This window comes from Vigna umbellata, chromosome 5 (assembly GCF_029865625.1).
Source record: "Vigna umbellata cultivar VRB3 chromosome 5, Vumbellata_1.0, whole genome shotgun sequence".
Taxonomy (NCBI): Eukaryota; Viridiplantae; Streptophyta; class Magnoliopsida; order Fabales; family Fabaceae; genus Vigna; species Vigna umbellata.
This window is the reverse complement of record NC_142169.1, coordinates 24,263,037-24,279,194: the sequence shown is the minus strand read 5'-3', so window position 1 is coordinate 24,279,194 and position 16,158 is coordinate 24,263,037. Positions and strand designations below refer to the sequence as shown.

The 16,158-nt window shown below is 32.2% G+C and overlaps 2 protein-coding genes across 2 annotated transcripts; both read right to left on the bottom strand.

The window, feature by feature from the left end:
• Positions 1–3,920: 3,920 nt before the first annotated feature.
• On the bottom strand, positions 3,921–6,215 carry LSM2 (Small nuclear ribonucleoprotein family protein). The gene is made up of 3 exons (XM_047300104.2): positions 6,081–6,215; positions 5,838–5,996; positions 3,921–4,238 (listed from the first exon to the last, which is right to left on the bottom strand). Exons 1-3 carry the CDS (start codon positions 6,081–6,083, stop codon positions 4,119–4,121), a joined length of 282 nt encoding a protein of 93 aa, XP_047156060.1. The 5' UTR covers positions 6,084–6,215; the 3' UTR covers positions 3,921–4,118.
• A 3,282-nt stretch (positions 6,216–9,497) lies between these two features.
• Positions 9,498–14,482, bottom strand: LOC124827113 (BTB/POZ and MATH domain-containing protein 2-like). The gene is made up of 4 exons (XM_047300103.2): positions 13,765–14,482; positions 12,036–12,384; positions 10,607–10,883; positions 9,498–9,999 (listed from the first exon to the last, which is right to left on the bottom strand). The coding sequence occupies exons 1-4, from the start codon at positions 14,193–14,195 to the stop codon at positions 9,821–9,823; spliced, it is 1,236 nt and encodes a 411-aa protein (XP_047156059.1). The 5' UTR covers positions 14,196–14,482; the 3' UTR covers positions 9,498–9,820.
• Positions 14,483–16,158: the final 1,676 nt, after the last annotated feature.

Sequence of the window (16,158 nt, the reverse complement as noted above, 5' to 3'; positions counted from 1 at the left end):
TACCTTCAGAGTTAAACTTTATTGAATTTTTTCTTGTAGTACATTTTATACTCCAATTTTGTGTAAACATATCCTTCTATTATAGTTTGTCTTCAATGATTAGGTGGATGCAATAAAACCTTTAAAGTGAAACATATAAAATAATTTTTTAGTATCTGTCACACCCATGGAGTCCTATTTACACCTTTGTGTTAATCCTAGGTACAATTTTCTCTTATAGGACTTCTTCTAGACTCATGTGAATGCAACCACAACTTTGTGAATGAAGGTATAATTTAGTTTGTGCAATATATTGCTTCCAACATCAATTGGGTGCCATAGAAAAACACAAAAAGGAAAAGGTTAAATTTTATTTTAAACTATTGAGAATTATTTGCAAATATCACTTAAATATGTGTAGTCGGACAATGAGTTTTAATAGTCAGATGAGATGTTTACGACTTTTACAATTTGAGTTATAAAAATTCTCCTTAAGTTAGTGTAATAATTATAATATGTAATATAGCTAGATAAAAAGGAAAGAAATTAGTCAAGATGTTTTTATACTAGTTCATCTAATAACATATACTACGTATATTTCTAAATCAACTTATTAAGTTTCACTATATAAATTATCAATCTAAAATACAAATGAATATTCTTCTACTTGTAGTCACTCCTATCTAATATAAATATTGTTCAACAACAAGTCACTATTGACTAACACAAATATTCATACAACAATAAGTCATTATTGGCTTCTTTGAATATTCCTTCGATAACAAGTCACTTATGGCTTAAAACAAAATTAAATTTTGGATTGTGATCAAAATACCACAAGGGTTGTTCTAAGGGTTGTATCTTTCAATGCTTACAAGGTTAAACATTCTCTTATAGTTTTTTAAAAGAATATAATAGTGTTTTTTTCTCACAACTATAAGGCTTTAAAGCTTTAGATTTTGCACATATTCTTGTGTTAAGACTTTTGTTTGTTTTTTCATAACTACTTATTTCCTGAGAGTTTTTATAGAAAAAAGTTGAAAAAAAAAAGTCATTGTACATTTTTTTATAGTCATTGCAAGGATAAACTTCTATTATTGCTTCTTCTTGTGTTTGGTCAAATGCAACCATTGAATGTGTGTAGCTTCTTTGGTAACACCTTTGCAACAAAACGAAGTTTAATAAGCATGGATAGGTGACTTTTTTTTTTCATTTTTGAACAAAGTGTAGACCTAATTCAACTACTCAATGTTGACTTCTTATCTATTCTAGAGAGGCAATTACATGAAACAACTTTCAACACATATTTTCAGAGTGATATTTGATGTTGATAAAGTGTTGAGATATTTTCTTTAAAGATTGAAGAAGCTCGTCATTCTTACAAGCATAAACCAAACATTCTTAAGTGTTTAATATGATTTATGAAAAGTTTAAGCCTTGCATTTATTATACGAAGTATACTTAGTGTCTTCTTTGAATAAAAACCTATTTGAGTATGTATACTTGTTTATGTTTGTATAAGTAACAACTTATCAAACTACACATATCAAACATAGCTTATGTACAATTTGTGTTTAATAGGTAGATTAGAATCTTTATTATCCAAACCAGGATATTGCTATAGTGACACATTTTATTTATTTTATAACATTCACAAATTATTCAATTAAAATTTTACCAAATTAAAATATATTAATTTTCTTAAAATGTCATTTTCATTCAACTAACTTAACAATATTAACAATATGAATGATTATATCATAATTATATATTTCATACTAAATTACCAAAGAAAGTAATATCATAATTTACTAAGTTTCCTTACTTTAAAAGTAGTTTTTCTTAAAACTATTATGTTTCGAATTTCATAATAAAAATGAATTTATCAACTTAATAACCACGTAATGTAAAGTTCGTCTCCCATATCCATGTTCGTCTCAGAACCACATTTTTGTAGGCTACCCTATAATGAAATTTCCTCTTCTAGCATGTCTCTCGCATTGATGTGATCAAATCTTCAATTTGATTAAATATTTTTTGTTTACATTACACATTTTATTTTATTTTCCTAATTTTGTGCTTTTTTATTTTAAAAGATGTAAATTCCGGGTAACACTCTTTGAGATCAACTTATGTCTAAAAAATTACTAATTTGTCTATCATTGGATTTTTTTACCTTTATGATATGACCCTTACACATTTTGTGGCTTAAATTCACCCCTTAAAAGAGTATTTAATGTAACTCGGCAATACCTTAAATATTTTTAAATCAAATTTGTTTTTACATATTTAATTTATCTCACACCTTGTGCATATTTATCTCATCTCCACAACTCGACTTTAGACTTTGAGTTACTTAACTTCTTGTCGTAAGCATATTTTTTAATGACTTAAAAATCAATATTTATATTAATTTTTAATTTTATATGTTTATTTTAAAAATTATGTATTGTTTTTTATATATTTAATGTGTACTCTATAATTTAAATGAAAAGTATGTAAGAGAAATAATATAATTACATAATTTCAAGAAAAGGAAGGAAAACAAAAAACTATATTGTGAATTAATAATGTATACATATTTTGAGTGGATGAATAGTTTTAGTCTCTTCTGTTTTTCTTTTATTTATCCTTGTTGTATATTTAACATAATCATAAATTCAAGATTTAAAATTTTAAAACATAATTAAAAACAAAATAAAAAACTTAAAACGGGTAAACAAAATGACATTCATTATGTAATGTTATTGATGTAGCCCAAACACTAGTTTAAATAATATATTGACTATATAGTAAATGGAAAACTTGTATTAGCTTACAAAAAAATTGTTTGGTCAAAGACACTCTAATTACATGAATAACCCTTGATAAGTCAACTAACATTTTATAAAAAAATGTTAAATAAAAATTTATGCATTAGAATTTTGGAAGCACGACATTTATTTATTTCTCAATTACAAAATAAATCGATAAATAATAAACAATAAAAAATCGTTTTTTTATTTTTCCATAAATTCAAAGTAGATCCAATTTTGGTTTTAATAATTTTTGTAAAACATTTGTCCCATAATTTTTTTAAAAAAGTGTAATAATTAGTTAAAACACTAGATTTGGAAAACAGAAATAATTGTTTACCTTTAATTTCTAAATAGTAAATCTGCTATATTTTTTTAAAAATTTTGGAAAACAAAAAAATCTTGCAATTTTGGAGATCAATACTAGCAAAAACACATCTATATGTATTCACATTTTTATTACATTAAAACATATATAATTTTATATTAACATTTTGTACAATTTCAATAATTTTATGTGTTTGTGTATGAATGATTTTATAAAAATAATATTAAAGAAATCATGTTAAAAAGGTAAAAGATTATTTAGTTATTTAAAAATAATAAGAAAGTATTCAATTATTTCTCTTTTTAAATAAATAAATAAAATATTTTTTACTTTATTAAAAGATAAAATTGTCCAACTAACATATGACACTAAAAATGTTATCAAATAATATATATATATACACATACACACACACACACACTTAACACAGCATAAGAATAAAACTACAACAACCGTATATTAACGCGCGTTTATTTAAATTTAAAATAAACATTTTTATGCAAATAACATTTTAAAAAACCATTTATTCAAGAAGCACATAAAACTTTTTGTATTAAGAAAAGTAACAAACTACTTTCTTTATAAACATGCAAATTAAATAAACATAAAAAATTTTAAAAAATATTTACATTATTAAGACATTTTTAACGAGAACAAACACAAACAAAAAAGAGCCACCAATTCAGCATGCAAACACAGCATTAAACTCATTTTTAAAGCCATAGTCTGAGTCACCAATTGAGATATCTGACGCAGTGAGCCGTGTGTGTGTATAGATTATAGATGGCGAGATTTCTCGGAACTGAGAACACCTTGGGGAAGGAAAAAAGCAATGCAGTTACACTAGTTTCATTTTGTCACATTAAAACTGGACAAAGCTTCCAAAAGAAATAAAAGGAAAAGGCAATACAGTTACGTAGCATTAACATCTTAAAGGAGTTTCCTTCTGTGGTAGGATTAAAAATATAGAAGCCTACGAAATTTTCATTCAAGAGATACATCACAAGGTGACGACGCTAACCGCTCCTAGCCTCTCTCCTAGTGGCATCGTGCAACAATTCAATGTCCACCCCTTCTGGAGGTAATTGCACGTATCTCACTACCGAACCTCTGATGAAGCAGTTTCTTACTGAAAGCTGACATCAAACACCCACACGTTATCAACTAGAATACCAAAAGAATAAAAAATCTAATCATCGTTATAGGTATTCAAGTCGGATACACCAAATTAAGGGAGCTAAATAAAATAATTAACCGGAGAAAAAACTTGGCGACATATATTTCTTTTTTCTTTTTAATTCAATAGGAGATTTGACCACTTGGTATAAATCTTCCTTGATTCTAAGGTTTCCTCGTATGCACATCAGTATTCAGCACTCTGTTTAGCAATGATATCCTAAAAGTGAGTATCTTATTCTATTTTGGCACCATACTTTCCTATATCTTCTACCATCAAACTCACTATACTCATTTTCTTAATGGCATACCAACATAACTTTAATTCAATCGAGCATCCACTTTAAAAACAGCAAGTACCAAACATATATAAGTTCCAAAATCTCAATTCACATACCTTCGAATTTCCAATAATCTACGAGATACAATTTATAACAACTTCAATCTCTCCATATTCATAAAACATAAGAGAAAATTTGAAGTAGGAAAGCTGACCATTAACAGCCTCATTCGGATCCTTAAACTTTTTTCCCACTATTGCTAGAAGAATACCAATTAATTGATTGTCCTACTCTTAGAAAATGTAGATGAAGTAAAAGGTCACCTATAATAAATCCGTTATGCCTTGACATTTAGATTTGATGTGCCAAAAGCAACTTATCAGATGCAAACATAGGCAAACACTTTCAATAAAAGACCATTTCGTAGAAACACATGAACAGGCATATAGAAGAGTGTAAAGTATCAAGGGCATACATTTTTCTCTTTATCTTTTTATTTTAAATCCTTGCAGAGTGTAGGCACCACTCCTCCAGTCACTAATAACTTTATTATTTTAGATAATAGTAGATACAAACAACACTTATAAGGATTCCTATCGAAACCAAGAAATATAGGCCTGCCTGCCTTCCACACCAGACCAGATGAAGTTTTCCGAAAAAAAAAACTACTGGAGGAGGGAGACCACTTATTGATTTAAGAAGAAACTTGAAACCACTCTCAATCGCATATAAACATAAAACTAATGGAGAACGTACGCTAAATGCTAAATATAAAAGACAGGTTCCCTTTTACTTGCTTTCAAATGAAGTTTTCTACCAGAACTACCAATTCACATATACTGATGTACAATTAAAAATCATAATCAACAACAACGATTCAAAATTAACCAATAAAAAAGGCACATCAATACTCAATTCAAATCCCAGATACAGAAAATCCCATTATTTAACATGGGTCCAATGCTTATTAAACATACTTAATTGAAACAAACTTTAAATTAAAGAGTACTAAACTGGAGTTGTTATGATCTAGATAAGAGGAAGGGGGAAAGGTCAGGTGTGAGTTCAAAGTTCAAAAACCCAATATCTACATCAGACACCGAGAGCCTAAGAGAATGTTACGACTCAAAAATCCGATTTTATTCCAAAGGACAGAAAGAAACCCTACGAACAAAGGTTATCAGTGGCTCCTCGACAACAGGGAAATTCATTTAATCGTAAACTCTACATCCAAGTAAACTCAATTAAACCCTAGAACGAGAGAGAGAAATGGAATACCATGTGGGGGTACTTGTCTTGATCAACGACGCGAGTGTTTTCGAGCTTGATGTTGAGGTACTGATCAACGGAATGCAATGTCCCTCTGATGGCCAAATCGTTCTTCAGCTCTACGGTTACTTCTCTTCCCACCAAATCCTTGAAGTACGAGAAGAACAACTACAACACAACCCAATTCATCACTGTTAAAAAAACCAGAACGAAGAAAACAGAAAACAGAAAAGAAAAGAAAGAAATCTGTACCATGTTTGCACGGAGGGAGAGAAAACGAGGCTGCGGTGGAGGAAAACCAAAAGCTGCTACTGCGATTATGTAACCTTGTTCTCGCTCTATTCTATATATTCAGTAGTAATTAAAACCTCGATTATAAGATTTCATTTTTCAATAAAATAAAATGTTAGATGCAAGGCAAAATAATATTAAAAATACTTGAAATTTAATACAAATATTAAAATAAAAGCATATAATGCTAAAAAGATGGAGATTAGTAAAAATTATTACACAAATTAAGAGAAAATAAACATAAAATATACATTATTTAATTTCATTATATGGATAATAAAAGAAGTCATTTTATTCATAATATGGTTCTTTCGTAATATAGAAGATGATCTTAATAATAAAAATTAAATTTTAGTTAATATCAATTATTTTTAAATATAATCGTGTTATCATAGTCATCCTAGTAAATAACTTATATTATGGTGCGTAAGCAAAAACAGAAGAAAATATAGTTAATTAGAATTAAAATAGAAACCTAACTAACTAATATAATATAAATAGATTGTTTTTTTTCTACTATATTATCTATTTATCTAGACATTCTATATAAAATGTAAAAAGACTTTAAGGAAATCATCTAATAAATTTCACTTTGACCTACATTTTCTGTCAATATTAACCTTTAAACAAATGTGTCACTTTTTTTAATGGTTCATGGACTAATTCTAACTTATCCTTCATTATGTTCCTTTTTAAGGAATTCCAAATGAGGGAGTCAAAAACAAGTTTCAACCTCGAAGCTTTAATGTGAATTTCACTCCACTAAAATACTTTCACTATTAACTCTTAACAGTAATACTTTAAGTATAAGTCAAAGATAAAGTTGAGTCGTCTTAGGCCTGCTCAGACCAAAATTTGAGATGAATCGACCCCCAGCCAAAAGACGAGACAGGTTGACCCAAAGGCCAAAACAGGGCAACCTAGGTTGAAGGACAACAAGGGTTGAGTTGGGTGAAGGTCGAGACAGGTCGACCTAGGATGTACGTCAAGACAAGTCGACATTGATAGATGACAATGATAGGATGGCTCACGCCAACGATCGAGACGGGTCAATATAGGTTGAAGGTTAAGATAGGCAGGTCTAGGCTAAAGGTTGAGACACATCAACCCTATATGACGTCCGTGACGTAACTATACGGGTCCATGACTAAGAAGGAGATTGTTAGTGGTTGAAATCGAGGATCATAATTTCTTGAGGGAAAACTCAATCACTGGGAGTGGAAGGACTATTCAGTCTAAGAAAATCTCTCATAAGAAAGATAGCTATAGTGGTTGTTTTACCTCCTTAATTGTCAAGGTTATAACATGTGTTTCACGTCTCCCAATTACGAAAATTTGTATTAAATCCTACACATGTTTTGGAAGTAGATAAAGTCCAAGTTAAGGAGAATTTATTAGTTGATACTCATCTGGTAAGAATATAGGAACATCGAATCAGACAACTAAAAAGAAAGGAGGTTAATCTAGTTAAAGTATTATGAAATATTAAGTCAGATAATGTCACGTGGGACTTAGAAAGAAATGAGAAATTCATATCCTCATCCTAAGTTAATATTTTAGGACGAAAGTTTTTGTTTAGTTAGGGACTATATGAGAACCTTAAAACTTAAAACAAAAAATGCACACAATCGAAAACACTTCTCCTTTTCTCTCACAAACCCTTCCTCTAAGATGTTTGCTTATTCTCTACAAAATTTGACTTTTCTTCTCTTTTAACTCAAGAATCAAGATACCAATATCATATTCACATCAAAAACAACATATTTCACATATTAGTTTCTTTATAGGGTGAGTCTCGATTTTTTTTTGTCCTAAGTGTTTTTGGGAATGGTTAGATGTAACATGCAAGTAAATTTCTAGTTGCATGTGGTTATGAGTTTGATTTCTATTTTCCTTAATTTGTTGGAATTTTAGGAGTATGCTTAGATAATCAATCTAAGCTCCTTTCGTGTTTAGGCGTTTTTCTTTGGGAGGTTTTGGGTACAAGGACAGTTGAACAGAACACACATCTAAAGGTAAGGGAAGATGACTATGATTTTTTTTATATTTAAATAATGATTGAAAATATGTTAAATGGTTTAATTGAAGTATATATGTTTGACTTGGGATAAAATTGATATGAAAGTGTGAAAATTTTAGTGGGTAACCTTTTGTTTGGTTAAGTTTGGATGAATTAAATTGTTATTGTTTGTTTGTAAAATCTGAAATGTGTAACTTATTGGTTTGAATTTTGCATCTCGTAGTCAAATTCGCAGTTTATGGAAGAATCCACGTATTACTGTTGTGAAGTCTACATCCTGCAGCCAAATACACAAGTTGTGGGAAATTCCACAGGTTGTTTGTGGAACATTATGTTTGCTTTCTTCGCTTTTGACATTAACTCGAGCCATTTCTTTGTTATGTGTTGCATTGTGTTCTTTGTGTTTCATGAATTTTGACGGGTTGTTCTTGAACTTTGGTATGTTAAAATGCTTATACATATAATTGTGATGCTCAAGATAGTGTTTCTAAAGTGGAATGCTATTGTATCTTGTTATTTGTAAGATGTATTTGTGATAAGTACAGAGGTGAGATTGTTCTAACTCTTTTAGTAATTTGAGTCACTAGACAAACTTTTTTAGTAGTGAGAGTCAAAATTTACCCTGTATTGCTCAATAGATTGGAAAAAGTTGTCTATATACAACATAGTTATAACTGTTTAACACAAGAAAAATTGAACAAACACAAGTGCAAAATTTTATAGCATTAACCAATACACCGGTCCTCCAAAGGTGGAGTCTATTGAGTGATGATGTATGATTGTTTAAAGTAGAACTTATCGACATAAAGAATATCTTACAATCTAGACTATATTATTATAAATCAATGTTTATGATACTTTTCTCTTATTTAAAACTTATAAATTTTAAATTATATCTAGCTTACCATGTTTGTGTTTTGTATTGTTCTTTTGCTATGACTGGTTTTTCTACGAGAGTAGAGGAGAATGTAGAATTTGGAAAAGAACAATGTTGAAAGTTTAGTAGGGATGATGAAGTACAAAAGTAGTTTGTTCTTTTGAACATCCATGAGCTATGATGTTATGTATCAATTACTCCATATTATCTATGATGTTTTGGAATACTTTAGTCGTCTATAATGAAGCACATTATAGTTTGTGCACGAAATGGAATATTCTATAAATGTGAAAGCAAATTTTTAGGAAGTATCAGAATTGAAAGATGTTGACGCCATAATGAATAATGAATGGCATGGTCCAGAAGGTACGGTTCTGAGGAGCAAACCCAGAAATAATGCGAATGCTACGGTGGCTTAACTAGTTTGTGCATTAGCATAATCGGTAGAGAAACAAAGAGATGCTAGATGAAGACTGTGAAATGTTAAAGAGTACTAACACGCTGCTAAATTGAATAAAAATACAAAAACAAACGGGGAAGTAGCGATCAAATCAACAATTTCCAGACATGTTTTCCAGTAAAAAGGAATCCTTAAGATATTACAGAAGAAACCTACGTCAAACAGAACGGTAACAGCAACAACACAAATTACATTTACATCTCTTACACAAGAATAAGCTAAGAAATTTAAAATTTGCCTCTGATCCTATAAAAGATTATATATATTTTCCCATCAACTACACACTCGATCTTTTAAAACGGAGAGTAGAAGAGGGTTGTACAGAAAGCTGTTCAGTGTTGAAACTAGAGCCTTTGCTTCACCCGCCTCCCATTTATGTCACTGCCATCAAGTAGTGCTTCATTCCTATGCTTGCACATGAAGTCCGAATGCTCAGTAAATCTGGCCACGTACTCCAATAGCTCAGTCAGAACAGATGGGCAACTTTCCTTCAAGTACTCAAATCCGTCAGTTTGCATCACAGCTGAAGAATCAAAAGATGAAATACAATGGTTAATAATAAGAACTTTATGGATGCGGGATTAAGAAAGTTATCAACAATTTCATTCCAGATGGCCAGTGTTAACAATAGTAAACTCTTGTAATAACCATCTATAATAAACGTGTTTTACATGAGTACCAAGTATTTCAACCATTAAACCAAAATCCTGGAAGAAGTTAACTGATTGTTCCATGATCTAGGCACCTTTTTGTCTTCTATTTCAATGAAAAATTACATGAGAAAATGAAGCAGAAAGCAAACTTAAACATTTACAAAGAGAAAAACTATTCATAAAGGTTCTGGTATAAATTAATGGTGACACAAGTCTTTGAGGTCAACTTGGGACAACCAGAAGCTTTAGCATGGGTTAATAATTAGTTACATAGAAAACATCACTTTAAAGTAAAACCATATGATCCCTTTAAAGCTTAACAGTTTTTTCATGCAAATACAAACAGGAAGACAATGACGACAATTGACAGCATCACTACTGATATTCAGTAACAACTCTAACTTGCAGACAACTGTCACAGACCCCCTCAAATACTGCACACTTCTTCTGGTAATTATTCAGATGGGAAAAACAAACCTCTAAGATTTTCAGAAGTAGCAATAAACTTGAGACAAACAGCTTTCAGTTGGAAACAATGGTGCTGCTCTGCCAAGGCTAAAGTTGTAGCCACAGTATTAATTGCTACATCTTCACAAAGACTTGCTTCACACGTCAGCCTAAGCCTCTCTAGGCCGTACCGATCAGCTGCTGCTAGAAGATGCTGAGCCATCAAGGTTGATGCCCACTTTGAGTTCAACCCAGTAAGCTCATGCATATCTGGTAGTGAGTCCCAGTATATAAAATGAAGCAATGCCTGAAAAATAAAGACACGACACAACTGACAAAACATTCTACATGCATATTGCTCACTGCAATTTATCAAGTTAAACAAAGACAGACACATTCACATTAGAGTTAGACCCAAGCCTTGCATAGTTGCAACTTGAAGATGTACGGAACCAGAGTCACCATGTACACCCATAATGCAATTACAAAACTAAAAGCTTGGAATTTTCTCTGCAAAATAAAAATATTAAAGAAACTATTTGTTATATTGTGCCAACAGCCAATTACATTCATGCACTTTGTTTGGATGGAGCGATGGAAAGTGAGAAAGTGGAAAATCCGAAAGAGAAAGAGGAAAAATGAGTAGAAATGCAAGTGACTTGAAAATGGATTAGTGTGTCTTATTCAGTAAGAGTGATTTTACAACTATCACTATTATATGGTCATAAGCAGCCAGTACAAGTTCAGAAACGAGAACCTAGACACTAAGGAGATGCTTAGTTTTGTTTGAGAAAACATTTCCCGCCTCCACTTTAATTTAGGAGTTTGTAAGGGAAACATGAAAAAGAAAATAACAAAAGGTTTTTCCCCTTTTTCTATATAAACTTTTGAAAACAAGAAACAAAATAAAAACAAGATGGCATTTTTCAAAGTTAAAAATGGAAACAGCAAAAACATTTTCTCAAGCCAAACAAACTCTGAGGATCTACAAGCTCATAATGGTTAATTTAAATGAGAAAGGTCCGCGTGTTCTCTGTGAGCTACCAGCAACTGAGTCATCCAACAGCAAATGATACTACCATCTGGGCATACCACAAAATTTTCAACTTATCTGATAGCCATGCATATAAAGAAAAAAGTAATACAATGAAATGTGTGCATTTTCAAAAGTGGAGAAGCACGAAAAGAGAACAGATTGAAACCACATTAAAATGAGTTTTTGCAAACCTATTGGAATACCGTAAGACTAATTAACACAGGTACCAGAGCTGAGCGGGTATAAAGAGATACAAATTCCTAATAATGGAACTATGAAAGAAAGGTCAAGGGAAAAATGTACACAATCATGAAGTACTCGCGGTTAGGATGATAGCAAAATAGAAACCAAAACCACACTAGGTGACCACATTACAAACAAAAACAAATAAAATATGGGAAGCACAAAGAGCATTTAACAAACCTTGAAAACTGGAGCCTCCATGTCCTCAACTTTAATACACTGGGTATTCTGATCTTTCATAGGACCAAAAAGCTGTGCTCTAAAAACAGGTGACCGAGCTGCTAATACCAATTTATGAGCAGAAAAAATTTCTCCGTTCACTTCAAAATTCACATCACTTCCTTTACGACTTTCAAGTAGATGCCCAAACTGATGGCCAATGCTAGAAGGTGGTATTGCAATCGTATAGATTTTAGGACCTTCCGTACGTGACCTCACAACACCAACACTACAATTCACAGAGAGACAATCATCTTTAAGGTAGTCCGATGTTTCTAGAGCTGTTCTCTTAAAAAATCTTTTGTAACCCCTGAAACACCCAAAACATCAAATAATCAGTAAATACAAAATACAACAAAAAATCAGTAAAAGGATATGAAGCCACGTACAAAGTTCAAGGATAAGAAGGGGGCAGGGGGGGTAATGATAACTTGAGAAATGAAAAAGATCTACATGGATCATAAATTCCTTCCTAAAATGCAAAACTACATTTATACATACATGCATTTACATAAAAAAAATAGCATAGATAAGAAAAATAAACAATAAATCATAAATAACTAAGAACAGAAAATAAGAGGTCCAAACATAACAACACTCAACAGACCCAAACACACTAAATAGGCCAAACTGAACAGAACCAAAATAGGCCAACACATACCAATCAGCTGTCACGCAACCCTACAACACCTACATACAACAAACAAAGGATGCTTCCAACCAGTACACCTATGCCAACATCTGGAAATGGTAATACCCGACAATGATGGTGTCAAAGACCAATAGTGAACTGCAGATTGGAAAAGAGCATCTTTGTTCTAAGAGAAGAGGATAGAGGCATATCAACAATGAAACTCGCAATCCGCATAGCTAGTGTGACCTCTGTACGAGTTAGGAAGTGGACCCTAATCGTCCAAAAGAAAACTCATAGTATCAGGAGATAGCAACTTTACTTGTGATTTTTTACAAGACATTTCTCCCATTTTATTTCTCCAGATTGATAATTCTCTATCACCTTTCCACAGCATTTGTGGGCGGAGCAACTCCCAAGGGATGAAAGATCTCACCACTTAAAACACTAACTAAAATCCACTTCATTAGACAAGTAGGACAAACAAATTGAAAAGAAAATCCCTACGAGACTTACCTCAGAAAAGAAAATGAACACACAATTTGGTATACAACAGCTCAAGTACTTGACATGAAAATGCAAACAGTAGAACCTTAAACCATTAAATAATTTTGGAGGGGGGTACTCGTTAAGGAAAACCTAACCCGACCAATTAAAAAAAATCAATTACTTTAAAAAACACATGTAAATGTTTCCCTTCTCAATAAATACTTTCCATTTTTGTTTTCTTAACTGCTTACTCGAAAGCACATGTTAGCATACGTTATGTAAACCTGTCACCTTCCAACAGTATTATAAGTTAAGAAACATACTAGTTTTTTTTTTTGGTAAAAGACCCGAGGTATCCTTCTCAGACACGATCTTGCTCGACTCAGTAAGACAAATATGAGCGACAACATTTAAGGACTCAAAAGAGACACTACTAGTTAAACTGGAATTCAGGTTCTCGGAGACAACTTAACAAATATGTCTTTTAGACAACACAAATTAAAGTGCAAGGCAGGGACGAAAATGAAAAACAAGATCAATATCAAAATTGATTTTTAAATCTCAACCCACCACATACTACCGCGGTATTTTAACGTGTAAGGCCCGCTTTCGAGTGTCCTCTCGAAATGGCTATGCACCTTGTGCCTCTCCTTGCCACTCTGATCCAAAAGGGTTAACTCGAAAAGCGCCCTAACGTCGGTGCCGTCGCTGGCCAGAGCGATGAAGAGCGACACGTAGGTCGCATTGTCCTCCACGCTCTTCCCATCGGGGTAGAAATAAATCGCCCAATCGTACCCTCCAACGGAAAACACGTCGGAGGCCATGTACTTTCCAATCCCGATCCCCTTCGAGAGCGAGTAGCCCGTGATCTTGAACTGGTGCGAGCCTCTCACCGTCTCCGTCACCGACGTGGAAGACGTGGTGGCGGGCGCCGCAGAAGAGGGGGACGCCGATGAAGAATTCGCCGACGGCTTGGCGGTTTCTCGGAGAATCTTACCCATGCGCTAGCCACCGTAGCGGAATCGGCGATTCTAAGATTGTGGCGTTGGAAGGTGCGAATTGGGGGAATTGGGGCAGTGAGGTCGATGCGGGGAATTGGGATGGGGATTTGAGTATCGGATTTGGATAAGTGAGGTTTGATGAGAGAATATAGGTTCCGTCAGGTAGAGGTGTCAGATTGTGGAAGACGATGGATTTCTAGGGTTTCGATTCAGAGAGAGAGAGAGAGAGAGAAGACGAGAAGCGAGGAAAAGAAAAGATTGCGAAACGAAATGACAGATAAAGGCTCGCAAAATAGAATGGCTATGGCTTTAAATAATTATAATTTTTTGGAGAACGAAAATTGGAATATTTATTATTTGATGAGTCGCGCAACTACCTGTCTCGATCCGCTCGCGTTCCTTCCCAAACACGTGTGCCTAATACTGTAACATAAAAGTTACCACACACACTCAGCCAGTTACTGCTCAGTGTGTTGTTACGTGGGATCATCACGTTAGCTTTTGGTAAAAGTATTTAAGTATTTTAATTTTATTTTACTTTTATATTTATCGTTGATTTATTTGAGTATAAATTTTGTTAATTATTGATGATTTAATCTTTTATGTGAAATTATTACTAACATTGTTTTTAAAATAGGCCACGTTTTATTTGGGTAGATATTTGTGCAGGACTGAGAGACTAATTTTTTTCCTTGTTTACGAACGTTTGGATCGGCTGAACTGCTCGTTTTCAGTTTGGACCGCTCGTTGTCAACTACTCCATTCGATCGTTGTTTACTCCTCTCAGTTATACTCTTGACCGAACGGCGAGCTACCTCCAAAAGGCACTCCGACGCTCAAGTTAAGAGCGGTGTAATGAACTGTTTAATACAGTTGAGTATTTGAATCTCGTAGAGTGTGAGTTGGACATATTTGGCTTTTGGCCCTGCCATTGTATTTATAAGTGTTTCATAGATCAAATAAAAATAAACTTACCTTGAGATTCGGTTAGATACTCCTAAACGGCTTATCAATAGTTCAAATCATATATCTTTGGTTATTTTACCATGTTGGACTTTTGTCCCAATAATGATTTAAACAATAATAACTTAAATAATGACCCAATTATGATCCAACATTGATATAACGGATGTACCGAACGGTCTTGAGTGTTTAACCGTTCGGTAACATTGATGTAGCGGATGGATCGAACGGTGGATTTGAGTGTTTAATCATTTGGTTCATACTATATATCGTATACGTTTCAATTAAAAGTAATTTTTATATTTTTTTTTATAAAGGTCTTTATACAACATGCTCTTATTAATTAATTGAAGAGCTTATGTCCTGAATTGAGTACAAAATTAATGTAAGTATCAAAATCAATAAAAAAAGATATCAAAATATTCATTAAGTCTTTTATAAATAGTTATTTTATAGTTTCTTTTGTGTGTTTTGAAAATGTGGTGAATTGTGTGTTTGTTTAAGTCAAAATATATATTATACTTTAGAAATATAACAATTCAGAGTTCTTTTGAAATATAAAGACTGATGAAATATATTGAATTATGCTAGATAGCTTCCAATGTTCTTATACATAAGTTGGTGTAGAAATATGGTAAAGTTATATTTAAGGAAAAAATACAGGAGAAATGTATTAATGAATAATTTATTCATCGATGAATGATTTTTTTTTTGTAGAGTTTGAAGAAATAAATATATTTTTTTTGAAACTGTAATCGTATGTCACTTTTTAGTTATCTCAGTATCGGATAAGGTATTTTCTAGAAAACTCTTATGAGAATTTTTATTTATATTTTACGGAATAATTGTTTTTTTCTTTGAAAACTTTATGAATGAATTAGATTGATTGATGTAATTTGTGGTGATTTCACATTCAACTTTGATATAAATGTTGATACAGTGAATGAAAACCAAATGTATATAATCAAATTTAAAGATGTAAATAATCATTTTGTAAAAT